Here is a 27,392-nt window from a genome sequence, read left to right as displayed (position 1 = left end):
TCTGAACAAAAATGCTGCAGAGTTAACTTTAACAAAATGGCATACGCCACATGGGAGACTGAATTCATCCAGTTATCAGAGCAATATTTCTCTATTTACATTGTGGCAAACAGGCTGAGACAGACTGAGACAAGCTAAACTCAGCCAGGTTTCCTCTGTCCAGAGAGGGAATTAAGTGAAGTCGAACTTTTTTACAGATTGTGAAAGCAGCATCCAATGCCAGGCTTCCCTCATAGGCACCCAAAGGAAGCAGCAGACAAAAGACATGACAGTGGAACCTTCCCAGAAAGGGCAGGGAAGTGGGAAGGAATGCTTACTTAGATGGGAGTAAGAAATTCACTGCCACTTGAACATCTAAGAACAGATTTCTGGAGGAAGATACATGAAGACATTTGCACTCTGCTTGCAGTGTGGCAAAACAGTTTCTTGTGAAATACACAGGGAAATTGATTGGAGGAGACATCCAGCTGGTGGCTGACTTCTGTTATGTCGGGTTTCCACTTGTGGGGAAGGACAAGGTCAGAAAAGAACAGGTAATACAAACATTATGCATCCCCTTATATTAATAAACAGCAAGTTTTATTACTAATATTTGGCTTAGAGATCCCTGGACACTGAAAGTATCATTAATAAATATGCTTCAGGATTATTATGTGAAGGGAAATCCTGTCAAAAGCTTGGACTGGATACCAATTTAACTTTGTGAACTGAAAGGTCCATATTCATCATATTAAAATGCAGTTTATTAAAATATTTCAAGTAGAATGGACAGCATAGAATAGTCGTTCTGAGGAAAACACGTCAGTTGTACACTAATATTTTAATTTTATGAGGTCAAACTCATTTAAATAAAATTCCTATGATCCATTGAGAAATTCTTTCCTCTCCCATGTTAAACTATGGTGGACGTGTCAGGCTGAAAACAAGATAAATAAAGATGTGAACAGGTTACTTTCACTGAAATTTTTAAACAGATCACGTAAGATCAAATGGACAATTCTCATGCCAAAGAATTCTCATTTAAGTTACCATACTGTAATGCACACAAAAACAAACAAAATTTGAATCGGGTTTTGCTGTAACTGAATGGAAAAGAACTGCTCTCAATCTCTCTGAATTTTTTAGTAAATTATATGGATCTTCACCTGGCAAAAGAATAAACAAGACACTGAAAAACTGGTGTGTATTTCCTTAACAGAGTGGTTGGAAAAATGAGTTCAGATGACTTTGAACGTAACAAAATCCATTCCTAAAAGATTATTTGTATTTGAACGCCTAAAATTATTCTTTTTCAAATCAGTGCTGCAGAAAATTCAAAGACTATCCATACTGGATTTTCACTGCACTACAATCAGCTGAAGTATTTAAATGTCTTTCTGATGAAAGAGTCACCGATAATTTTGAAAAATTTAGCTAACTGGTACTTACAGAATTCAAAACACTTGCTTCAACTCGGTTTCAGCTAGGAAAGATGCACTGATACTTGTACATCAAAATAGTTTGTTTAAAGCTTCTTTAAGGAATATATTTCAAGTATGTAAATTCTGTGATACGGAAAAAACTTCAAAATAGAACTTTGACTAAATAGTGATAAACATGTAAGATATTTCCTCCTAAATATTAAGTTATTTGCACTTGGCCAAGTGCTCAACATTGTCTTTTGTTTGGTGTCACAGATTTGTCTGGGATGAGAATCACCTTGGCATGGGGCTTTTGCATCCATCTAAGTTTTGCAGACAGTGCATTATGAAACTGCCAGAGTATCCAAAAAAGAAAACAGAGCAAGAGGACATATAGAAGCAAGTATTTGACAAATTGAGCCTAGAATAGTAAAAGACATGAAGCAGTGAAGTTTGTCTAGCTGTGAATATCAAGTTTTTCCCCAATCAGGGGAAAAGGATTTTTAAGTCCCTTAAAAGTAGTGCCCATGTTTTCCTTAAGCCAGCAACTTGAGCATTCAACTGACAGGTATTATTTCTTGTCAAAGTCAAATATGAAAAAAACTATGTTAAAAGATGCTGATCTTACAAAGTGGAGAGACATTCAAAGGTGAGCAAAGCTCATACAACTTTAATTTGTCCCACGTGTGTTGGCAGGACAAGTCCTTCAGCAATAACTTTTCTGTATGAATTCTCAGGTCTCTTCAAAGTGGAAAAAGTAGTCAAAACGAAAAATACTTGGCATTTCTTCCCTCATCCTGGTATCACTAAGTGTGTCTGATAACACCACTTTTCACTGTGCACTACTGAAATCTTACACTGAACACAGAATTGATTTTTTTTTTTTTTCTTTGGGGAGCCTTTCCCAGTTTTAAGCATGCTGTTGCATCTCTGGTTCACCAACCCATAGGCGAGCAGTTATGGTGCGGCTAAGCCTACTCAACAGTGGGTATGTGCTTCTTGAAAGGACAGATCTCCTTCCTTCCCCTCCCACCAACTCCCTTCCAAACATCTAGCCTCAGAGAGAGCTGCTCAGATCATTAAACCAGCAGAAAATGTCTTGAACTGGCTCAGTATGGATGACAGGAAAACAAATGCTGACACAAAGCAGGAGGCATGAGGAACGGAAAAGGAGTTCCCCTGATTCCTCCAGTATCAAGTTAGCAAGCAGCCATTACAACTTCACTGTATAGAAAAATCAGACCAAAAAAATGTATTTCTATATTTATTTGAGATATTAAGCACCATTCTTTTTCTTTCTGGAGGAAAAGAACTCGTGCATAACGAAGCTGAAGGCTAGAAGTTTCACATGTCCATTAACTAGTACAGCACTCCAGAGCTGATTTTACAATGTTATAAACTATTTTTACAGTACTTTATATGCACATAAAATTCCTTCTAATTTCAGCTGCACATACTAAACTCTCAGCAGTCGGCAAATCGGTCGCAACGTGACTAACACCATCAGCAACGAAACTCTTCTATTTGTAGATTTGCTAACAATCCTGGCACAGTATAAGAACTGTCACAGCTCTCTGAATGTGATCACCTCCTTATCTCACAATCCTGTCTCATCTTCCAAGCCTTCAAAGTCTGCAACAGAGTGATGAAGCCATTTTATACTAAACCTGATTCAATCCAAAAGCAATGCTCATGCTATTAGAATAAAAGAGGCAAGGGTAAAGCAGGAAATACTAACAAAGCCTGCAAAAATATGAATAATGCAGTGGAAGTAAACTAAGGCTGCACATGCAATCAATTCCTGAATGCCTGGTTAACAGTAGCTTTCTTTTAACTGGGAAGTTCTGTGCGTTTTCCTAATTTTGTAACAAAGAAGCAGAAACATGCTGATCCCTTGAAGGATCATCAGAAGGACTATATTCTTTGGATTCACAACAGTGACCTTTGTCACTTCAACTGATCAATGACAGCTGAAATAATAGGCAGTAATCCATAAATCAGCCAACAGAGGGAAACAAATAGCTATAAAACCTGTTAGCAAGAAACAGAATGCATGGAAGCAGAAATTTTTGGGCTCAAGCCAAATTTCACAGAGTTTGGGCTTGAAACCTTTATCTCCTAGTCTCCTCTTATAGTATACACTTTGCTTATCCCTCCCTTATCCCACTTGCTCTTTGTTACATATCTGCATTTAAGCGATATTGCTTCTCTTCTCAAAATATGTGAGTGGCTTCCCTTTTGAGTTTCCAGAAAACAGGCAGTAAAAACTAAGATTCATATCCACTACTCCACAGTCTCAAACAAGATTTTAAACAATGAGCAAGAAATAAGCATGTACTGAACTTTTTGTATTTGCAAGGTTAGGAGAATGCAAGAGGTTTAAGAAGAGAGAAAGTAAAATATAGCAAAATTGTCTGTATTCAAAACAAACCTTTGCCACATAAGCTCCAGAACTTTGATTGCCAGAATCTGTAAAAGTACGACTCGAAACACAATATAAACATATGTGTTGGACAGTAAGACATGAAACATGTTCAAATAATATGTGGTATTGCTATTTTAAGCTATAACATATCTGACTTCTACACTGCCGTTCTAAAAAGAGAAAGCTATCCCTGGAGTTTGGTACAGGCTGTTCAGTATTTTGTACAGTCAATACACCCGCTTAACATTTTTTAATATTCTCTTCCAGCAGATAGAATGTGCTGCTATATAATTGAAACAAAAGAAAAAATTTTAGAAGTTAAAAACTAGTACAGAATTACCCAGTGTAATATGTATTCTAAAATTCTTGTTGCATTGTTCTAACAAAAATCATGTTAACATGGCTATGAATATGTCATCTTCACAGATCAAAGTATTTTTCTCAAAATATTTTCAAACGGGAAAAAACACCTGGATATTGGGACAATGAAACAAAAAAATTTGAGAAACAGTATATGCTTGCTAAACAAGAATTATGTTTATTTAGCTAGTGAATCACCTAGAGGAGTAAATTTTCACTTTCATGATAGCAATCTGTCAGGCTTGCAAACACCCAGAAATAGGAATTAAAGATTATTTTAAATGTAGTTATAAAGGTCATAAAAAGTCTGATTTAGACTGAGGTACATTTACTCAAAACTGAGATTCATTGAGTGGTAGCAAACAAACAGTTCCTCAGACAAATGCACTTTTTTCAGTATACATGTTACAGAAAAAAAATAAAGAAATGTGCATTAACTGGTGGTGTCCACCAAGCTGCATATTAATATTCTCTTACACCAAACAGTTTGAAACAAGGGAAATGTCATTCTAATATAATTTTATGTTACGTTTCATTTGGCTAAACTGCAGCTTAAAGTTGCTTTGCCATATTAAAAGATTACTACAATAATTTTCACATGAACATTTAGACTTGAGTTTTACTCCAGGACTAAATATGGCATGATTTGCTTTTAATCTGTTGAATAGCTAAAAACTGACAATTAAAAAAAACTACAACAAAGAAAAAAATTAAGTTGAAGCAATGTGAATCTCACATCATTGAACCACTTCTAATGGTTAAATGTTAGTTAGTATTTAACAAATTCAAAGAGTTAATGAATCCTTGCATTCGTTCGGTCTCCTGTGCCTTAGCTAGGATGCATAAATACAAAAGACAGCAGATACTGGTAAAAGCTTCAGGACAGAAAGTGCTTGACGAAGGTACAGTCCTCAAGTGTGTTTGGTGAGAGAGTATAAGGGCAGATGCACTGATGAGAACCATTACAAGAAGAGTCAATTTTGTGTTAAAGTGTTCAAAGATGTCACCTTAAGCAGAAAAAAGCTTTAATAACGTCTTCTTAGACATATTAGGCATTTCCAGAGTCTACATCATTAGTGTTGTAATTCTAGCAGGACATCTCCACATAGTTATTGTTTGTTTCTATTTCTCTCCTGAAGGAAAAAAAAAAAAAAAAGAAAAGAAACAGAAAGGAAAAACATGTTAATACACACAGTTCAACATTATCTGCTTTCCTCTCATCAGAGCAGTTGCATTACTTGCAATTTCTCTAAAACAGGCAACAAGCTTTCAAGCAAAAAGTTTCACTTTTTTTTTCAGGAACATGAAATATCTAGTTCAAGTCAACTTCTTAAAAAGAAACACAGAGGTATACATGTAACTAAAAGGCAAATATGTTCCAAAAAACAGCTATCAAAAAAAAAAGGTTTTATAACGTTACTTTTAAACCACTTCCAGTAAAATACATCACACAAAATGAACTGAGAGAGGAAAACAAGGGACCTACAAACAAGGCAAGAATAGGTACCCTAAATTTTCTGCTTGTCAAAAAAAATGCTCTGTATTCTGTATGTACTCTCTATGCTGTATTCTCTATGTACTCTCCATCCATTATATACCTGAAAAAGCAAAGATCATATTCCCAGGTATCTCATTCAAAGTCCACTATATGAAAATGTTTTGATGTGCTTAAGATCAAAATGCAAAAGAACAAGTTGGCCTAGTACCATCTCCTCCACACGCACGCATTGCTCAAATGGCAAGAAAAAGAATTTTAAAAAAAAAGCCATACCTACTTTTTTTGTAAATTTATTTTAATAACAAAAAGTAAAACCAGTGAGGTAGGAAGGGCTGGAAAAAACCCCACGCCTGAATGCAAGCCTGAGTTGCGGTCAAGACCATATTCACTACAAAGACCTCACAGCATTGCGAGATGTTGCATTTGGCATAAAGGAACAGAGCGTGTAACGTCATCCGAGTAATACAAACAATGATAAACAACTTTGTACGCTTAAGGGCTAAAATACTAACTGCACTGTATCTCTATCAGGGACTAACAAATTCTTCTTCTGTATTACAAGTCTAACAGAATAAATAACAATTTCAGTGTTTATCATTCTCTTCCATTTTCTCTCCTTTTTTAAAGATACACATACACTTAGGCACTATGACTACCTTTAAGAAAAAAATAAAAACAGATCAATAAACTGTATCTTGCTTCCTTCACTATATATCTTCTAGACTGTAAAGAGACACTGTAGTTTGACTCTAAGAAACTAAGAATTCATCTTCCAATAGCATTTCCTTTCTTAATATGTTCAACCGAGCACGTTATATCAATGCTTTAAAATACTTTCACAGAAGAGAGGTAGGTTCCCTTTCTCATTTCAAAGGGAAAAAACCTCATTTCCAGTATTTTTATGATTACTGCATTACACAGCATGTTATAAATGGAACACAAACACAGCAGGGAAAACCAAAATAAACCAGGAGGCATTTGAACAATGATTTCAAAACCACTCTATCCGAAACCACGCAGAAACTTTATTATGCTAGAAACTATTTAGGAAAAGTGCAAATTAGCATATGAATCCAAATAAATTCTGCCAAAAAGACACTATAATGAAAGCAGAGGATATGTAACATTTATACAGGTTATGAGTACAGCTGAGGATCTAGTCCTCTCCAAACAGACCTCCGAGTTGCTTCGAGATGAACACCGAAAGAGTAAAGCTCGCACGGAGTTCTTGTCACAATAAGCAGCTCAGTCCCACCAGCTCTGTATCTGAGATTGCGCATTCTCTAGGGCAGAACTTCAGCATATTTAAAGCGAGAGTGATACTTGCACTACACTGTTAGAAATCATTTTTTCCTAGTTCGAAGAGATATGACCAAAATTCGCAAAATAAGATACTGTTTTTAAAATGTGAGACTGACAGTATCGGTCATTAATACAAACTGATATGTTAACAGTGCGTGCCTAGGCTGAAACCAGATAATCACTGGCCTCATGCCTCACTGTGTGTGTCAGGCATTCAAAAATAGCCTGCTCATGCACATCTCATATTATTCCTCTCCTAGTAGCAGACTTCAACTGAAAGAACTGCAGAGTGCTGAAAAACACTACTGCAATATTAAGTAGTAGCCTACGAAACCGTGCTGTTAAATAATGAAACATCAATAATTTAACGATTTTAAATACTGCCTATATACAAATAAAATCATCAGTTCCTGCCCGTTTACAAGCATTACATACGTAACCACTGAGCCAAGCTGTTTAGAAAGCCTCTCTCTGCACTGCAAACTGCTGCACAGTCAAACTGACCAACCATGCACAGCCCCTGAACTCAAAATGCACTGAAGTTCATAAAAACTCGAAGTAGAAGGGGAATGATATCCTGAATACCTGCTTCCAGAGGATGAAATAAAGGAGGCGTTATGAATTTCAAGTCCATTCTGAATTCTACAGGGGAAAAAGGCTTTAAAACAACACCGGCACACCTTACTGAAGTCTCTGAAGTTACATCTCACTACATTTATATTTAAATAATTGAAGCAGACATACAAACTTGACATTTTACAATGCAAGTGAACAGTACTATCTTCAGATACTGATATCAGTGATATCTGGCACTCTGTACAGCAAAACAGACAGAGAACCTGACTTATTCAAAAGTAGTGGTATTAGGCTCAAAAGCAAACTAACCCCTCCCCCAGCTCTAAGTCAAATCACACTCACCACGACTGCCTTTTCCTGACACAAAAAGTATTCCTCTTCTGTTTCTTTGAGTGGCTGTCGTTTGATTGTTTGTTTTTGTATAAACAGTGGTTATAGGCAAACCAGCAGATGACTTTATTCCCATCAGGTTTCCACCATCAGAACAGAGAAAGTTTCCAGCATACTGACTGGTTTCCACTACCTTTCCCTTTCACCCATCATCACTTATTTCTTACATTCAGATGAGCAAAACCTTTGCCACATCACTTGCAATGCTCTTGGACAAAAAGCTTCTCCCATCAATCTAAGTTCCCTGCCAGAGGCTAGCTTCACTTCAGAAACTGCCAGGGTGAGGTTACCAGGCATTACAGGGAATTTGGGAGCAGGACGTGGACATTAACTACCATTTGAATTAGAACAATGTGGGAATGTATCGGCTGGTTAAAGGTACCTGCCAGCTGCAGACCATGCAAGTAACATTCTATACAAACTGGCAAGACCAAGCAAAGGTGAACCTAAAAACGCTTGGGCCATGGAAACATGCATCGATCTAGGGCAAACAAAAATATGGAATTAACTTGGTCTGAACTGCAAGGCTGATTTACTTCTAAATTTCAGTTCTCTGAATTCAGGGCATTAATCAAACGATTCTGTGCTGAAAAGCAGCTGCAAAGTAATTTATCCTCAGACTTAACAAAATCTCTATGCTAACAAAATTCAAAGCAACAAAAATGTTTCCTGATCTGATTTGAAAGAAACTACTGAGACGCACACAACACTGACTTCGGGAATTTTTTTGTCAAAAAGAAGGGAAATGAAAAAGCCTCATTTTTAGCAGCAAAAATGTAAATGGTAGCCTAACAACAACAAGCTACTACAGTCCTCAGCTTTACTTCTTTCTCCTCCCAAGACCCCACAAACTGAAACTCAAGGTGAGGAAAGGTAGACCTGAAAGATGGCCTTTTGCTTTTTTTATAGCAGTTTCAAGTGAAAGCATTTCAAAGTGTCCATTTTGAGAGCTATCCAGGACTGCAAACTTGCACAGGCAAATTGCAGACAGCTCCCACACACACTCACCTCCAGAACAATCAGCTATACTTGCAAAAACGCCCTAGAATTTTGCCAAACTTTTGCATCTTACTGCAACGTTTAAAACATTCATCCCTAAAGCTGTCTGCTTTGCCCCTCTCCTAAAAGGTAGCATTCCCACAGCAGCTTCAGAAGGGAATGTGTAGCAAGCACATCTTAGTTGCTCCATTGCAAACTGCGATTCAATCTTCAACTAAAAAGCACCTGCTCATCTGCAATGTGAGCTAACATGTCAGACTGCATTCTGTGCAGTGAGGCGCAGGCACACATCTCCTCTACCAACTCGGTTGCGTGGGCAGAAAACACCTGGCAGAGGCAGAAGAGACAGCTGTAGAGATGGTGAGAAGCCACAGCAAAGTTCATGAAATCTCATTTACTAATGGCATCAGCCATAATCTGCAGCTTATTGCACTCCAGTGTACCATTACAGCTGTGACAGCATAAGCATTGACCGTGGTGCTTGAGAACCACAATGAAAAAGAGATTACTGAGAGAACTGAAAAATGCTAGAGATAGTTTACTCCACTTATAACAAGGATCTCACTGGCTGGTAACACAAATGACATTACTGAAACTTTAAAATTGTGTAAAATAAAGGCCCTTTTTAACTTCTCACTCTTAAATTCCAAACCAGAAAGGGTCAATCTCCTGAATACAGAGATTACCTCAAAACCTGATAAAAATATTTAAATACATTTTTCTGAGAAGCACTTCTGAGAATTCTGGGAAGATGAGAGGGAAGGATCAGATCTCTAGAAGCCTTGCATGGACATACAAACTTCTCCTGCCATCCCCTCTCTAGACACTCATTTTCATCTATTCCTTATCTCAACACAAAAACTACAAGGCACAAATTAAAAATCAAAGTCAACATAGCAAGTCAAACAAGGTCTTAAAACTTCAGAGCAGTTCCTTCTCCCAATAAGCCTTACGAATTAATACTCATCTGAGACCCTGCCGCTGCAGATCATTTGAATTCCAGACAGTAAATAAGGCTTTCAAGCCTATAAATATTAAGAAAGTCTGAAAAGCTAAAAGACCTAGACTTCTAATTTATTTATTCTTCCTGTTAGTTTTGATGGCATTGTACTTAATTTAGTCTCTGAAACATACTTGGCAATTTTAAAAACATGAACAAATTATATTAAAAAGGTAAATAAATTTACATTTGAGCAGACACACGCATTGTTAGCGGAACGTGGACAGACCATATTATTTTATTATGGTCACCATAAAGGCAATAAGAACTTAATCCACATCTGAAATTCCACAGCACACTAAATAACAGAATACAAATGTTCAGAAGGCAGAGATGGGGGGAAGAAACCTAGCTACTTTAAAGTTACCATATGATAACACACTATGAAGAAAGGTTCTGCAGAAACCAAGCTTGAACTCCATGAGCCAGAAAGGCCCTTCCAGGTGGATACTTACAGTGACGAATTGGCCAATTCTAAGTACAAGTAGCAAGTGCTTCCTTTCAGCACTGTACATTGTTACACACTGAAATACCACATTTTAATTAGCTGCAAGACAGTCATCTCAGCAAGTTCATTAAAAAGCGGGGGGGAAAAAGAAAAAAAAAAAAATCAAGCTTCTAAATCCTCATTATTGTTTGTTCACAATACTCACAGTATACCTTCAGCTTTTGAAGACTGACAACGGATAGCTTCTCACTACATCTATGGAAATTGTATTCAGTGATGATCACTGTTCCAGCAAAAGGATCAGAAAGATCACTGACATCTTTGTTAATTTTTCTCAGGCAGCCATGGGCAACAAGAAGATCTCATAACTGCTCTGCTAAGGAATCGATAGTAGTCTTGGAAGGGAAATGACATCCACTGCAGGGCCTACCAAATACACTGGGGAACAATTTCTCAAGACAATTTTTCTTACAGCCTCACCACTCATGCTCTTTGCACATGTGTAACTCCAACTCCAGTCTGTCATGAGGAAACATGAACTTATTTTATCTTGGTTTCTCATTATATTCCATATGAAAGCGCAATGAACTGCAAGTTTATGTTTACTTTTTCACAACTGACTATAATCCCTAGGTATAGAAGCAAAACAATAATTATAATTATCTTTCAATACTAAGTACACTACCGGACCTCTGAAAAGGTGCTCACAAAGAACTAGGCTCAAACAGCTTATCATCTGATATGAATTCTGGTAATATGTCATTTCAACTAGATGAATCTGAAAGTTAAAGCCAATCAGTTTTGATACAAAACAACCTTGTTCAAACGAATCTACAGAAACAGCTTTACTAGATATGCAAGATCTGTACGCTTTTAAAGTGCCATTTTTTCCAGTAAAGCACCACCAGCAATCTTCACTCCAGTTTCTGCTAACTAGTCCATCTGTGATATCAATGAAGCAAGGCTGAAATACTGCATGGAGCAGCACACAAGTTGCAACTTCCTTGCAATATGCAGGCATATTTCTTCCCTGTAAACTGCAGGAAAAGCACCAGTGTTATAGTCAATTTGTTCTTAATAGAGCAGTGTAATCTGGGGAGATGCAGCAGAAAGCAGAAGGCTGCTGCATGAATTTTAACAGCTACTCAATGTATACTCAATGTTCTTCTGCTTTTGCTCTGGAAGAAGGGATTTAGAATGACTCCTTTGCCTTAAAAACCACAACTTAAAAACAAAGCATTTAGAAAAGGTGGAGCTGTCACAGATCCAGCTCAATTCAAGTTTGAAGTCTTGTCTTAGGCAGCTGCCTTCATATTTAACACCACTGAAAAATTAGATTCCAAAAATGACTGGTCTCTTGAGCATTAAGGTAAACCATCCAGTTGATATTCCTAGCTTTTCCAATAGGGGTCCCTATTTTACAGAAGAAATTGGTCTTTCAAGTCCCAGAGTCGGGGAATTTAAACCCTCTCTGTAAAAAGGACTCTCGTAGGCTTGATTATGCAGGTAGGCATTTCAAACCAAAACGAAAAATGTGACAAGATCCGTACAAGTGTCGCTATAAGCTAAGACCATCTGTGAGTTAATTATATTCCATCTCTTTCATTCAACAGCCCAATATTGCACTTTCCCTGTTGCAGCATCTTTTCCCTTACTGGAGAAATGCAGGCCACATCACTACTCAAACTCTTACATAGTCACTCTATACGATGCCACATCTTATACTGTAATAAATTCTAAACACTACCTGTAAATAGAAACAATTGACTCTACTGAACATACAGAAAACAGGGACATTTGAAACCCACATTGTCAAGAGAACTTGCAGGTCAATTTTAAGCGTTTACAAAAGACTAAAGATGCAAAAGCAAATAAAGACATGATAAATAAGCACACCACCATGGGGTGACAATTCTGGATCAGTATGTCTAAAATTATTCTAGCTCCAAATAACCCTCCTTCTCCCAAGACCAGGGTACATATTCATCTCATGATCATCAACGGAGCAAACATTTATCTTCTGTTTCTACTTTTTGACCATACTGTTTTCTCTTAAAACAGACAAGAGAGCTGCAACATCAGTTTCATTTATAAAGATTAAACTGTAGATAAACATCAAGTTCAAGGAAATTGCAAAATACTGGCCCTTGAAACATCATCAAAAGCATAGAGGAAAATGCCCAAGTTTCCCAGAAGATATTACATAACCTGTTTTATTTACTGTTTTGAACCTCTTTTAGATGTAAGTACATAAACTTCAAAAAAAAAAAATTCTCTGGTACAACGATCATTTAACTACACTAAAAACGTTGGTCAACTACCTGTTTTGCTTGACTTGTACGAGGACTGTGGATGTATCTGTATCTGACTTTGACATTATAACCTAGCAGTTGACGGTTTTGGGGTAAGTGGAGGAAGAAGCATCTACAGTTCACTCTTAATGGATGTTTTCTCACTTCCCTCTTTCAAGACATTTTTAAGAAATATCAAATCAAGCATAAAGTCAGCAACGTCCTGGAGTGGAAAGGAGTTACACTGCTTAACGCTGCAGTCTGATTATGACCTAGTTATCAGAGGAACAGAAGTTACATTAGTATTCAAATGAGGCGGGGGGGGAGTGAAATTACTCCTTTTGAGGGTCAGAAAGTTTTAGCTATAGCAGAATTCCTATTACAAGATATGTAGTACAACAGCAGAAAGCTAACATTTTAAATGCTTATTTACCTGCCATTTAAAGGCTTCCTCAAAAGTAAAAATTTCAAATGTAAATTAAGATACACACACATATATACTGAACTCCTCAATCTTGTCCCATGAATAAAAAAATTATTTTTCTGAGCTATCTCCTTAAGAAAACTATCTAAAGCATTCTACAGTTACACAGAACCATGATCTGTTTTTCCATTATATGCTACAAAAGTAGAGTTCTGCACTAAAAATCACCAAAATAAGTCTTAGGACAACAGGTAATTGTGGGTTAACAAGCCACCACCTGAGGGTGAGGAAGTTGCAATCTTCCAACAACTGCATTTCTAATCAGAGCCACATTTCATTTTGATCTATATGTATTTACTGAAGATCAGGTGCCTAGCTACTAATACAGGTGGTTTTCTTCTTTTCAATACCTTTATTTTCTGTATGTAATTACGTGCTCTTAAATGACATATTTTAAGACTTTTGTTCCAATTTTTCAGGTCTTATTGCTACTGCTTCCTGTTGAAAGACTATCAAACATTCTTCTAAATAATCTGCACACAAAAATGCACATTTACACCACAAAGTGGTAGTTCAACTAAGGACTAATGGAATTTCAGATTATTTCAATATTCTACTGACAGAATTTATTAAAAATACCGTTGATTTCTCTGCTCCTTTGGTGAAAGATCACAGCACTTGAAAGATCACTTAGATTAGGACACTGGAACCTGAGCCATAAGAAAAGTGTGAATGCTTACTGCACAAATTTGTTTCCAGTCTCAATTGTAGATACCTTACCCATGCTGGGGTCACATCAAACAATGGTAGCCACTAGAGTTCTAGTATTTACCCTTAAAGGGACTATTTGTAGTCATTTGCAAGTACCCTTTATCAAATGGCAAAGTTACTGAAGTTTCATATAGACTGTTCATTGTACTGTGTAAGTATACTGCCATATTTTAATAAAACATACTGCTAGGTCATATTAGAAATTAATTATTGATCCCACTGAGTTGTTAAGATTAAACTTTTACAACCAATTATTTTAAAATAAGTTGGCTGGAATGATGAACAGTTATCAAGTAAATTAAATCCATAAATCATATGCTGTTTACTACATTTAGATCACTGGCTGTATTAAAGTTTGTTACCACCTATGCAACAACAAAACATTAACTGAACTTTAAGGAACACATAAATGACTACTGCTGCTTGATGCATTTAATATTTTATTAACAGCAATAAGCTCATTTTTCATGACAGAAACACTGGAAACAAAGTGATTGCCACAGCTGCCACAGAAAATGGGCATGAACTTAATTTACACAATTCTGCTGGCAGTAGAAAATGCACTAATTTAAATACAGCTCCATAAAAGCCTAGCTGGCACTAGGTAATAAAGGATGACTCAATTAACCATAAACCAGAGTTTACAATACTAATTGTTAAATTTCCAAACTTCTTGAATCCTAAAAGAGTTAACAATTGCATGTTTACAATTTAAAGACAGGTTGATTGCATACTGTGTGATAACAGAAGAAACCTGAGAGGTTTAAAATCAACACTCAATCATAAGAGAATGACAAAGATTTCTCAATAGCTGTCATTAGTTTAATTTGGACTTCCTATATTTTAAGTACATATTCATTTGCTTAAGGCCTATCTCTAATCCATCTACAAAGATAAAAACCTCACAACTAGGTATGCAGCTCTGAAGTAATTTTTTTTGTAATTTGTCACAAAACCAATTCATACAATGCTATTGAAGAATCCATGCCTACTATGCAAGCATCTTGACAAGTCTGTTTTCTCTCAATAGTACTGGGAAAGGTAACCGTTAACACAGAAAGGCAGAGTTGAGCACTTGAGTCATACAGATACTACATGTTTCCCTGAAGGTATTAAAGGAAACAGCGTTAGTTCATTGCACAAATATGCATAATCAGTCTTCTAGTTAAGAGATCTACTAAATGCTGAACTTACTACTTTAAATTTTACGTTTAGTATACATAGAAACACTACCAATAATCTATGCTTCCCCCCTCTATTACATTTTGTTCCCTCTGTAGTACACGAAAGCCACGAAACCACAAATAAAACATGTTATCTTCCTGAGTTGCTAGGGCATGTCTGAATTACAACTCCTTTGGTAACCTTTTTTTTGGTGGGTTGTTGGTGGTTTTTTTTCCCCACAAAAGTATATACCTTTGAACCAAACCAGTTACTTGTGAAGTGTCTTTAGACATCAAAAATTAAGAAAATACTGAAACATGAAGGCTACAGAGAAACATGATAATCTTAGTCCTTCTCAAACATTACCAAAATCACAATGAAGTTGTCCTAAAGCCTGAAAAAGTCAGAAGTTTTCCCCTTACATTGAATACTAGTTAAGAATGCAGCCCATCCTCCTACCCCAAGACAGCATGGAAGTAACAATACTGATTTAGTGCATATTCAAATTTCTTTTCTGAAAAAATTCAAAAGGCATTACACATCCAACTAGGATATGCATCCTCCAAACAATAAAAAAATTCCCATGTGACAATTTGTTGCAGAGCTGTGCAATAAAACTACAAAATTGATCTTGGGTATGCACAACACTGGTCTACAGGAGATGCAACATGTGTGTTGAAGGATTAGGAATGTACAAGAGGGGTGGAATGACTGCAGTACTACAAATGTAGGAGAAGTAAGAAGGCTGTGAAACAGGTGAAATTCTTACACAGCCAGAGTTGTGGCAAGTTCAAGAAGTGAACAAATTCACTTCACATCCCACAAGGCCTATAATTAGCATAAATCCTAGAGTTTGGGTTTTTTTTTTTATTCAGCAGGTGGTATGCTATGGAGAGCACTACCATCAAACTGCGCTGATGCAAACTCACATTTCTGAATACTTGCACATCATCTAGTTGGTACAATAGTTCCTGTAATGTTTCTAACCATGAGACAAATCATATATTTACTGTTACTAGCAAGTCTGGAAAGAAAATAAATATAGCAAAAGTAAATATTGTGGCCAACTGTGAACAAGTGTTATTAGTAGGGAGAGTACACACAAGACTAAGTAGATAAGTATTACAAACCAGCTTAAATTAAATGCATTTTTCCCTTGTCTGGTTTTCTGAAATACCTCCAAAACTAAAGATTTCTCTACATATTAAATATAGGTATACTCTTCTGAGCAGAAATGAACTATCTATTAAATTTTTAAGGAAATGCACTACCAGAAACATCCAAAAAATGACTCAAGCACTGTACAAGTCATCACTGTATCACTTGTGTTTCACAATTGTACAAAAGACAAATTGAATCAAGGGGAAAACCTGCTTTTCACAGTAATCATGCTGTTAACATCTCATTAAGGCAGAATTTGAATGGAAATGTTCTGTTAAATAAAGTAAGCTTCTCCTGTAACTTTTTGTGAAATCCAGAAACAGTAAAAATCTAAACTAGAAGACTTCAGTTATGGGTAATACACTCAATTCAGTTTTTATTTACTTTGAAGAGTAAAACATGTCAGAAATTCACTTATGCAGGCCTATGTTAGTAGTGTGGTTAAACACACGCCTGTGTTAACAAAACAAGTTACGAGAACTTAAATCTTGTCATTAAGAGCCAGTCATATCAAGTACAGACACCTTGGGTAAAAAGCATTACTTTCTGATTCACTCACACACAGAAATTCCACTTGCATGACAAACAAGGTTTCCAAAACCAGCAAAAACAGGAGAGCTACTATAATGACACTGATTTCTTACCCTACGCATGGCTTCCTCCTCCTCTTGACGCTTCTCGTAATGTGCAAAGTCATCAAAGATTGAGGTGGTATGCTTGAAAGTAGCAATTATTTTAAGCACTTGCTTGGCTTTTTCTAGGGGTACCTCTTGAGTGTCCCTCGAATTGGTAACTGGTTTGTTGTCATTGTTTTCCAAGCGAATATGCCGCAGTTGGTTATTGGGAACGTCTTTGACAAAGATCCATTTGACATCAAACTTCCCCTTCCACTTATCCTGAGACCAGACACCAGCATATGCATTGTAGTCCACAACAGACTTCATCTCAGCCACTCCACAAAAGTGTCCACTGCCATTCACACTGAAGAGTAAATAGAGTGGGCCTTTTCCATTCAGGGAGCGGTAAGCAGCATCCAAGCGCTTATTACCATGTTCAGTACTACACCAGATAGAGTACTTAATGGAGCGATGAATATCGTCCTCTGAATAACTTTTGATTATAAACACACGTCCATTCTTCAGATTCCAATCGAAGTCTTTGGGATTGTAGTTGTTTATGGCCTTTAGTTTCTCCAGCACTGGGTGCACTTCCACACCAGAAGGTGAGGAGCTGACAGATACAACACCTAAACCAAAGTTCTCACTACCAGCTCCGTTGTTCTGGCTGAAGCCCACACCCCTATTACGAGGAGCTACCCAGCGGTTTTGCAGCTGCTGCTGCTGCAACTGGTGAGGCTGGGCCTGCTGCTGAGGTCCTTGTTGCTGTTGCTGTGGCTGAGGCTGCTGTTGAGGCAGTTGGCTTTGCACCAGTGGCGGTGGTTGAATTAATGGCTGAGGCTGCTGGATTATAGTCTGAGGAGGCAGTACTGGTTGGGCTGGGGGTGCTTTTACCACTGACCCTTTGTCATCCCAAGTTCCAATATTCATGTTGTGTTTTATAGGTGGTGGCGGTACAGCAGGGCCCCCGATACCCACATTACCTTTAGGCTTCAGTTTCGGCTGAGGTTTAGCAGGCTTCCTTGCAATGGCAGCCCATGAGGTTGGCTTAGGTGCTGAACTGCTAACCGGGGGCACACTGTTTGCTGCAATGCTCGTCATACCTGTACTGCTCAGAGCTGAACCGACAGTTTTTGTTACCGCAGCCGTCATATCTCCACCAATTTTCAGTCCAGTCATGCCTTGCTCAATGCTGCTAATCCCAGGCACCTTGCTCAGAGTATCACTGCCAAATCCAGCCTGTCCATCTGCTATGGCTCTCCCAAGAGAACTGGGTGGATAGCCATAGCTGCTGCTGTAAGCAGAGCTTTGCGTTGATTGTCCCTGAGATCCACTTGTCCCCCATGTAGAGAAGTCTGCATTCCCAGGAAAAAAATTAAATCCATGCTGCCCAAGAAATGGAGGGGTATTTCCTAATGCCCCAGGTTGACTAAATACACCATCAGGTATGTAATGGTGTTCACCGTTACTCATCTGTCCATAAGTTGTCAAGTATGGCATTGGAGGGTCGCCTGCAGTTGACCATGCTGCTTCGCCTAAAGAGTATGGAAATCCAATGGATGGAGCATAGTAACTAGGCATATACGGGTCTGACATTGGTGGATAGCTGTTACTCTGCAAGAAAATAAAACAAAAATCAGCAATATAGACAATTATGCTCAGGGAAAAAAAAAAAACAACACAACTGTACTACAGTTCAAAACCTTTTTAAGGATTGCATGAATGCATTTTTAACTTCCACCATTCCCCTCAACGTGAAAGATGAACAAGGTATCTGTTAGATATGATCATTTTTTCCTCAAGATACCTCTTCAAAGCACCAAAGAGCCTCATTCTTTTGTAATACATTATTTTCAGTTACTGAGCTAGGCTTAAAACGTCTCTATGTCAACAGTATTAAGAAAATAACAAGCTACTTTAAAAAACAAGTCATCACAACTGTAGTTTCATAAATACAGAAAACTAGCTGCGACTATGATTTAAAGCCTTGGTATTTTTAGGTTTTTGTCAAATTTTTCACTTTTAATTGGAGACAGCTGCCAGAATATTATAGTGAAAAGGATACCTGTTTGTTTCAGGAGGAACAATAATCAAACTATAACATTTCCACATTATTGAGAATGGGCATTAAGTACAATCTGTGGTCTAGTAGAACAAAATTTGCTGTCTAAATTCAAATTCCACTCCGAATACTCCTGGGAAATCACAGCATTTACTTCTTAAGAAGATAAAGCTCCAAGACATTTGAGGGACTATCCTCATACAACTTCTGATGTTGTTTTGGGGGAAAAAACTGCACATTATCATCCTTTAGCTGATGTCTCCTTAATGTTGTATTATTTGAAAAAAATGGGAAGGTAAGCAAAATTCTCAAAGCCTTTTAATAATTTGCACTTTCTCCCTCTCTCAAGACTGCTACAACTTACAAACTCAATGAATATTAACTTGACTACAGATACAATTCACAGCTCTGAAAACAAGTCATTAACTTCCCGGCAGAAGAGTTATACTGAGCTGTAGTAATATTAAGCTTCGATCTATCATACCATCAGCTGTGAGCTACTTCTATCAACTTCAAAGGAAATCATGTCCAAGCAGTTAATATTTTCTCAGAGCCAATGAAACTTGTTTTGAACTGCATTCAATATATGATGATTTCATTGTAAATTTAAGGTGTGGCGTTTTGTTTTGGGTTTTTTGGGTTTGCTTTTTTCCACAAGCTTCTTGTAACTGCATCTTTCTGAAGTCAGAATACAAACACAAGAGCAGAAGACATCAGAGCATACTTTTTATAACTGAATCTTTTCCAGAATTATTAAAATGACTTCACCTGTTTAAGATATCATATGATAAGACAGCACACAATATTCACACAAGTAATGCTAAGAAATATCATTCAAAAATTAAGTCTGGAAGTCAGCTGAACTCCAAAGTTTACTTCAAGATAGTAAACAATGTTTTCACTTACCTGATTTGTCTGACTACTTAGATATGGCTCAAAATCATCATCATTTACTGCATCCTTTTGATGAATCGAACCGTTTTGTACTGAAACTAAAAGTAAATCTGTATTAGGTACACTCTCTGAAAGATCTATGATGCACTTTTAATCTAGATAACACTTCTTAACCACCTGTACATAGAAATACTTCTACTTGTGCTTTGTTGAGACCAAACATACTGTTGTTAAGCACCACTTTGTTAAACTGAAAGAAAATAGCTCATTCTGTCGATGATTACAATCAGATCTCGGGAGAGGTCTGGAAAGATGGCAAACACAGCAGACTACTCCTGACTATCTTGCCTGAGCTCAACAGAGGAAAAACTATAGGCACACTTTATTTGCACAGGCAGTAAATCCAGAGTTTCCAGAAGTACCAGACCAAGTGCAAATGTGCAGACCAACTAGATCAGACATTTTCAATAGGTTCAGGGAAAGTTGCAACATACAGCTTTCTGCTGCCAGGAGGCAAGTCAGTTACCCATCAAGACAACCATGAAGAGCACCACTATTCGGGTATTTAATTCTGTAGTTCCTACATAAATATACTGTACTGCATCAGTGGCGTCTCTGAAGCTCAGAGGGTACAAAGCGAGAGAATATCAAGAGGTAAAGTCCCCAAGGGTGATTACAATCCTTTCCCAACATACATGCCACTATACACTGGAATCTCTTCCTACCTGCTCTCCTTGGCCTCTTACTACCTTTAATTTCATCTAAGTCATTACACCTACCTGAGATTTTCCAGCTGCCCGAACTACTTGAAGTGTCTCTCCACCCTCCCCCAGGCTACTATTCAAACAAAGTCAAACTGCACAAATTTCAACCAAGTTCCACTGTCTCCCAAGGTGCAAAGCAGAACATGGACTTAAACCAGTCACTTGCAATAATACAACTTGAAGATGAAGACCTCTTCTCAAAAATTAATTACTGCTTTTCTGAATGCAATTTTTTGTTGTTTATCAAATAGGTTCAGTGAAGAAGAAAAAAAAAAAAACACCACAAAAAAAACAACAACCAAACAAACACAAAAAAGTTTTAGAGTGATCAGTTAAGGTGCACTGAGAAACCACCATGACAGCAGAGTCGTAACAAAACAGATTTTCTGCCAGCTCAAGACATGGACTTAGGAGCTGACTCTGGTTTCCCTCTTTTAGCAAAAGCTTTTGAAAAGTATTTACAACCATGTAACTAAACCTTCAACTTTGCTAGAGTTAGTGTTTAAGAGCAGGTTTTTTTCTGTTTTATCGGGTTGGGTTTTTTTGCCACCCAAAGTTCACATTGCGAACCAAGCAGTGTCTAGACTAAGTCGCTTCAATTTTTTTTCACATTTCACTTTAATATCTCTAAAACAAACTACCTTCAGGGAATGATACTAGCTGGAAAAAATGACAAAGGAATAGATATAACCACAAGGAACAGTCAAAATTCTGCAAAAATGTATTAGCTTCAGACAGCAGTAAAAAGAGGTAAAAATTCATAATTTAACAAAGAGCAACAGAAGATTATGTTCAAAGCAAATATCTGAGAAGGAATAAAGCAACTTGTGTTTTGAATACTTTCTTGAAGATTTAAAAGTTAGAACACTTGACAATTCCATTATTACAAACTGGCACAGTGCGTCTGTATTCCAGCTACAGCCAAATATGACCAGCAATGGTGAGCACAATGGGGTTTAAAACTTGATAGAACAGCAATCCAAATTAAACACTAAATTTAAATTAACACTAGGTATTGGGTGGGTTTTTTTCTCACATAAATAAAGAGTTTCTGTTAAGGTCATTAATCATCCCGAATTTACACACAATGGTAACATATTAATGAGCTGGAACACTATATTCCTCTTATATTTGGCCACGTCACACAGGGGATGAGCCTCAAAATCTTTTGTCCATGCTATTTCCATTGCTTAGACTTAACAAAATAGCATGGACAAAATACAAAGTACAAAATAGCATTCTCATACAATTCTGTTAAAATGAAAAACACAGCAGCATGCAAGTTACTTAAAAGCATGCCACCACAAATAAAGCAATAAACAGCTGCATGTCAAGACTAGAATCCTATCAGAATTAATCTCCTCATACCAACAGCTAATCTTCACAAAACATGCATCTGCTGTGTTTATTGTTTCAGAGGTATCTAAAGGTCACTTAAGACAATTATTTTTGGTCTGCCATTACAAGTAACATAGAATATTCTTGTAGATGTATTTTCTTTCTTATTCATTTTCTATTGAGGTCTCAAGTCAGTGACACAAAACATCATTCCTAGTAAATAGATACATTTCCCAGTGAAATAGTGTCACTAGAAGTGTGTTTCTTTGGCTTTTCATTCTAACTTTACATAACGCATTAATAATGAAGAATGTAACCCACGCACACATTTAACAAGAGCAAACAGATTAAGATGCATGCCTCATTCCCAAAATCTCACATTAAGTGTTCCAACTAAACAGGGCACTGATGAAGAATACTAATTGAAACTAATTTACAGTTACTAAAAATAATCTGTATCAATCCAACCCTGAAAATACCATATACTTCCGCAAACACTGTGAAAACATACAGTGTAATTAGATATTGGAAAGAAACAACTCATCAAATAAAGGAACTTAAAGCTTATATTCTTTTAACTGTTACGGTCCTTTGAATAACCACTTGCAAAACGCACAAGTGATGGCCAAAGGCATAAGAATAAATTTTTTATTAGAAGAAGCCATTACACCTTAATTAATTGGAGAATAAATGCTAAAAGAAACACATAACATTTCATTCTTGTTTTAAACCTACTGCTTACATTTAAACCTTCTACAAAATAAAGAATTACATATATATATATATATGTAAACACAAGTCAGCATTTTCCTGTCACAGGTGTAACACACTGGCACAACAAACAAAAGAGAAAAAAAAGGAGTTTCAGGAATGCCAGTTTCTCCCCCCCATCACCCACCTGTAAGACATCATTTGACTGACATTAGTTCTGATGTTTTATGTCAACTGTACAGTAGTTGACAACTAGAACAAGAAAACTTTCAAGAAAGGGTAATTTACTCATTCGAGTCTCTGAAATATCAACATTAATATCCAACACAACAGGTGGATAGTACTGTTCTACACACTAGAACTTCAATCCCACAAATTCTGGTCAAGGGAAACATTCTTATAATCAACCAGAATAAAGCATCAAAACCATTTTACTAGACAAAACAAATCAGCTACCTCCCAATACCACTTGCAGGTCTAATATTTTTTGTTTCAATATGAAAAGTACTCTACTTCCAAGCACACATCCCTCATACTGCTCATTCACATTCTCTCACATGTTCTACCAGACACGTCGACAGTCACCTTTTTATCATCCTCTTTAATGTTGTTACTCTTATGCACCAAAACAACTTCGGATTAGTCTGTTAACTCAGTATCACATCTTCCCTTGAAGCTCCTTTAAGCTAGGACCTATCATGACACCTGAAAAAGATTACTGCCTGCTAACACGTGGTGAAGTAAGGACTGCTGATACCGACTTAATTTATCCTCTTGAAAAAGTCTCTAACCCAAAGCCAACTACTCATGCTATACTGTGCTCTCATCTTCAACCTCCTAGCCCTTTAATCTAATGCTAAATTTTAACTTAGTTTCATTAAGCAATTTAACAGAATGGAGGAGATTATCGTTTTGTTTCACTATAGTTTTCATTTAGGTCATATTCTCACCAAGAGAATACATAGTAAGTATCCATTACTTAAAAGGATGCACTCCATAAAAATCCAAGTTCAGAAATGCAAAAATCTCTTCCTTACCCAGCAAACTAAGGGATGCGGTTTGATTCAAACATTCTGCAGCATTTACAAATTATAGCACACAAAAATACGCTAACATAAATAAAGTAAAGCTGACTCATGCATTTTCACTGTAAACCAAGCTGCAGAACAACACCCAAATAGTAATGCTTAATAGTTCCACTCCAATACATATATATGGAGGATAGTTCAAAAACTTGTATGATTCTCTAATACATGCATCTCATTAACCTCACAAAAACTGAGACTTGCAGTTCAAAGAACATGAAGTCACAAACTACTTGCTAAAATGAATCTGACTTTTCTTCTCATTTAAGGGCAACATGGAAAATATAAACACAAACTATTTCAAACACTCAATGAAATAGTTAAAAGCTCTAGTTTAAGGAGGGAAAAAAAAGGTAGAAGTATTAGAAAATAAGAGAACTAGTATTCAAGGATAACGAAACTGAGAAGGTCTGAGGTAAACAGAAGTTCATTTGCCTCTGAATGCCAAGAAATTAAAAAGGAACAGGCTAAAATGAGCAAGATTTGGAAACAATGTCCCACCTTGTAATTGATATATGTAACAAGAAGCAGATAACCTGCACATAGACAGACTAACAGAATAAGTACACTGCAGATATCACTAAATGACAGTTCTCTGAACAATTAGATTTGTTCAGATAACGAACAGCAGGGTCCAAAGAGTACATAAGCACAAAAAGTTTCTTATCTGCCTGAAGAAATTAGCAAATTAACACATGAAGGTCACTGTGTGCAAGCTATTCTATAGCTCAGCTTGCTGAGCACCTAAGAATTAAACGGGTGCAAGTATACTGATTAAACAAAAAGAACTCCCAAACAGAATATTAGTCCTTATATCAAAGACAAAAAATTCCAGACCAGAAACAAATTGCAAGATATAATCCGAGATGCTGTTTACAATAGACTTGCCAAGAATTTCAGAGAGAAGAATATTAAGCAGTTAGTTCCTTGTTTCTGTGGGAGAGAAGAAACCCCATTGAGCACAGTATTTAAAAACTAAGATGTTGACAGAAACATGAAAAAAGTAGAAAAGCAGAAGGCCTACAAACACTGAGAGAATATTCTATACTGATGCTGAAATGAAGAGAAATGCCCACAAAATTTCTGAGAATAAGGAAGGTGAAGTGTTCTGCTCAGATATGAGTAACTACACAGTCACATGGCTGTTGTCTCACAAGCTAAGGAAGCTGTTCAAAAGATTCTTCCTGATGATTCTAGCACACGGATTCTATTCAGTGCACAGAAAGGCCCAAGGTGTACTGTTAAAGAGATTATACAAGCATATCACAAAGTCAGCTAAAAAGAAATGGCTATGTTATTGTCCAACTTCTGACATTAATCTTCATTTGCAAAATCAAACACTTTAAATTGATGTACTGCTGTGCCACAGAAGAAATGCTGGGAAATAAGTTTGGCACACAGTTTCCTATCATCTTGCTCTGAAATAAAAGACATCCTATAGCTACATTCTCTTCCCACAACTGTCTGAAGATACATTAACCTCCATAAAGAGCAATATTAGAGATTTATGCAGAAATACAAGGAATCAACTTACCTTTATTTCCCTGTCCTTTAGGTCTCTGTATATAGGAAAGTAGAAAAAAAGCAAAACAGGTTCAGTTAGAATCCTCTAACGTTTATTTCAGGGTAATTCCATTTATTTATCAATTCTGCTCTTTCAATTTAAATATCAGTTTAAAGTATTGCCAAAAATATGCTATTATAAAAATATTTTATTATATAAAATATTACAAAATATCCAACAAATTAATTTTAAAATTGAAAGAATTTCACCAAGAAACATTGAAATAATCTAGCCTTTTACAGTACGTGAAGCTTAAATGGTGTCGAAATCCTGAACAATAAATGAATTTTGATTGCCCCAAAGAAATATAAGCAATAAACAAAGCATAAAGTAAACAAACAAAGAAAGTTAGTGGGTGAATATTACTGTCAGTACAAGAACTTCATTATCATACGTCATCTTTTAAGTTGACTGATGTGTACTTATCAGAGAATAACCTACAAGGCCTTGCTTTTTAGATACACAAAGGAATATGCAGTGGTATTGCACAGTGAACTACAAGTTATGCCTTCCTCGTCTAGGCAATTGAGAAAATGATACAGTTTGTATGAAACTTTTACACAAGGAAATAATACCTTAAGGAGGATCTTATTTTTTTTTAGGATTAGTCATTACAAAACTCTGTTAATCTGTCACGCACTAAGAATCACTGTAACAGTACAAGTTACAGTATCCTTAACTCCTCCATAGCAAAATAAAATAGCTTAGAGAAACAAATGCTAGCCCATGAAAATCTAATTCATCTCCTCACATATGTACAACTAAGCATGAGTGACTCTCCCAGCTTCGTCACTCTCTAAAAATTTTTAGTCCGGGAAAACTCTGTATTCAGAGGTTTGAAAGTTTAGGCAGCAATCACCTCCATCTTGCTTCTATGTGCATCTGTCTCAGAGTTATGATCATAAGACTGTTTAACACTGCTCCATCTAGAGCTGCACTGGTTAGTCACCTTCCTCTCCCAAAACCAGAGGAAAAAAACCTGTCTAACCTTGAAAACCCCAACCACCTCATCTTTCAGGGTGAATCTAATCCAGACACAAAGGCAGTGACCAACAAGAGACATGGAACTAAGAAAGTTGGGAAGAAGCAGCCCTCGTGGAAGATAGAGTAATGAAAAGCTAAGAGATCACTGAGGTAGGAATAAGTGCATAACAGGAAACTGGAGAGCATGCAGAGACACAATGAACAAAGGCACAAAGAACAAATAAAAAGCGGTAGAAGCCTGTAGGGCCAAAACTTTTCGGTAGTGGTAAAGGTCCACAGAAGAAGCAGAGACCAAGACAGAAGCGCTTCCAGCAAGAAAAAAAAAGGCCAACAGACGCCGAGCAAAGATGAAAAACAACCAAGTTTAAGCTCCGTGAAGAAGCAAGTAAAAAAGCGCAGCACAGCACAGAGAGAAAAACAGCGAACAGCTGGAAAAAGCGGAGGCCGCGGGAAAGGAGCGGAGGCCCAAAGGGAGGAGAGGTGGGCGAGGAGAGAGAAAGGCACGAATGGAAAGGATGCGGTAACAAGGAGCCAGAAAAAAACGGGGTGCGCAGGGGAGAGGAGACGGAGCTGGGCGCCGCGGGAAGCCCGACGCCAAGGCGCTCCCGGAGCGGAGCGAAGAACCGGGAGCCCGGAGGCGGCTGGCCGGGGAGGGCTCACTTGCGGGGCGAGAACACACAAAGGGGCAGGCCGGGCGGCGGGGCCGCGCCGGCGGGCCGAGAGGCGCAGGGCTGAGCGCCGGCGGGCCCTGCGGGCGGGGAGGCGGAGCGGCTCTGGCGCGGATCAGCGGTTATAAATAGGGGCTGCCGGGGCCGGGAAAGGGGCCCGCCATCCCGGGCACCGCCGGCTCCGACTGATCGCCGCTCCCCATGGCGGCGGGGAGGGAAGGCGGGAGAGAGAGGGAGGGAGGAGGCCGCGAACCGCGCCGCCCCGGCGGCGAGGGAAGGTGCAGGTGGCCGCCCCGCCACCGCCCCCCCCGCCGGGGCTCACGACGGGCCAGGGAAAAGGAGAAGGCAGGGAGCGGGCGGCCGCCCCTCCAGCCTCACGGCCGGTACCTGGTCGACGCTGGTGGCTGACATTCTTCACGGGGAGCCGCGATCCCCTCGCTTCGCTTCGCTCCGCCTGGGCCTCGAGTGATTCCGCACGCCGGGGCCGCTCGCCTGC

General features: G+C 37.8%; 1 protein-coding gene across 2 annotated transcripts; it reads right to left on the bottom strand.

Moving 5' to 3' along the window:
- Positions 1–853: 853 nt before the first annotated feature.
- Positions 854–27,392, bottom strand: YTHDF3 (YTH N6-methyladenosine RNA binding protein F3). 2 transcript variants are annotated; one of them, XM_086608671.1, is made up of 5 exons: positions 27,284–27,392; positions 25,215–25,239; positions 19,795–19,880; positions 16,854–18,440; positions 854–5,318 (listed from the first exon to the last, which is right to left on the bottom strand). In XM_086608671.1, exons 1-5 carry the CDS (start codon positions 27,305–27,307, stop codon positions 5,295–5,297), a joined length of 1,746 nt encoding a protein of 581 aa, XP_086464797.1. In that variant the 5' UTR covers positions 27,308–27,392; the 3' UTR covers positions 854–5,294. The 2 variants fall into 2 exon arrangements, with proteins under 2 accessions (XP_086464797.1, XP_086464798.1); XM_086608672.1 differs by lacking the exons at positions 19,795–19,880; positions 27,284–27,392 and having other exon boundaries at positions 25,215–25,236.

The sequence above is a fragment of the Tauraco erythrolophus genome, chromosome 3 (genome assembly GCF_009769465.1).
Source record: "Tauraco erythrolophus isolate bTauEry1 chromosome 3, bTauEry1.pri, whole genome shotgun sequence".
In the NCBI taxonomy this organism is placed as follows: domain Eukaryota; kingdom Metazoa; phylum Chordata; class Aves; order Musophagiformes; family Musophagidae; genus Tauraco; species Tauraco erythrolophus.
This window is presented reverse-complemented; position numbering and strand designations above follow the sequence as displayed.

What these genes read in the sequence shown, in the direction of transcription:
- YTHDF3 (XM_086608671.1), bottom strand. Translation starts at nt 27,307, where the DNA reads ATGTCAGCCACCAGCGTCGACCAG. An exon ending in CAGCCACCAGCGTCGACCAG is followed by an intron (nt 25,240 to 27,283) that starts GTACCGGCCGTG and finishes TCCTATATACAG; the next exon opens with AGACCTAAAGGACAGGGAAA. An exon ending in AGGAGGAAGCCATGCGTAGG is followed by an intron (nt 5,319 to 16,853) that starts GTAAGAAATCAG and finishes TTTTTCCTTCAG; the next exon opens with GAGAGAAATAGAAACAAACA.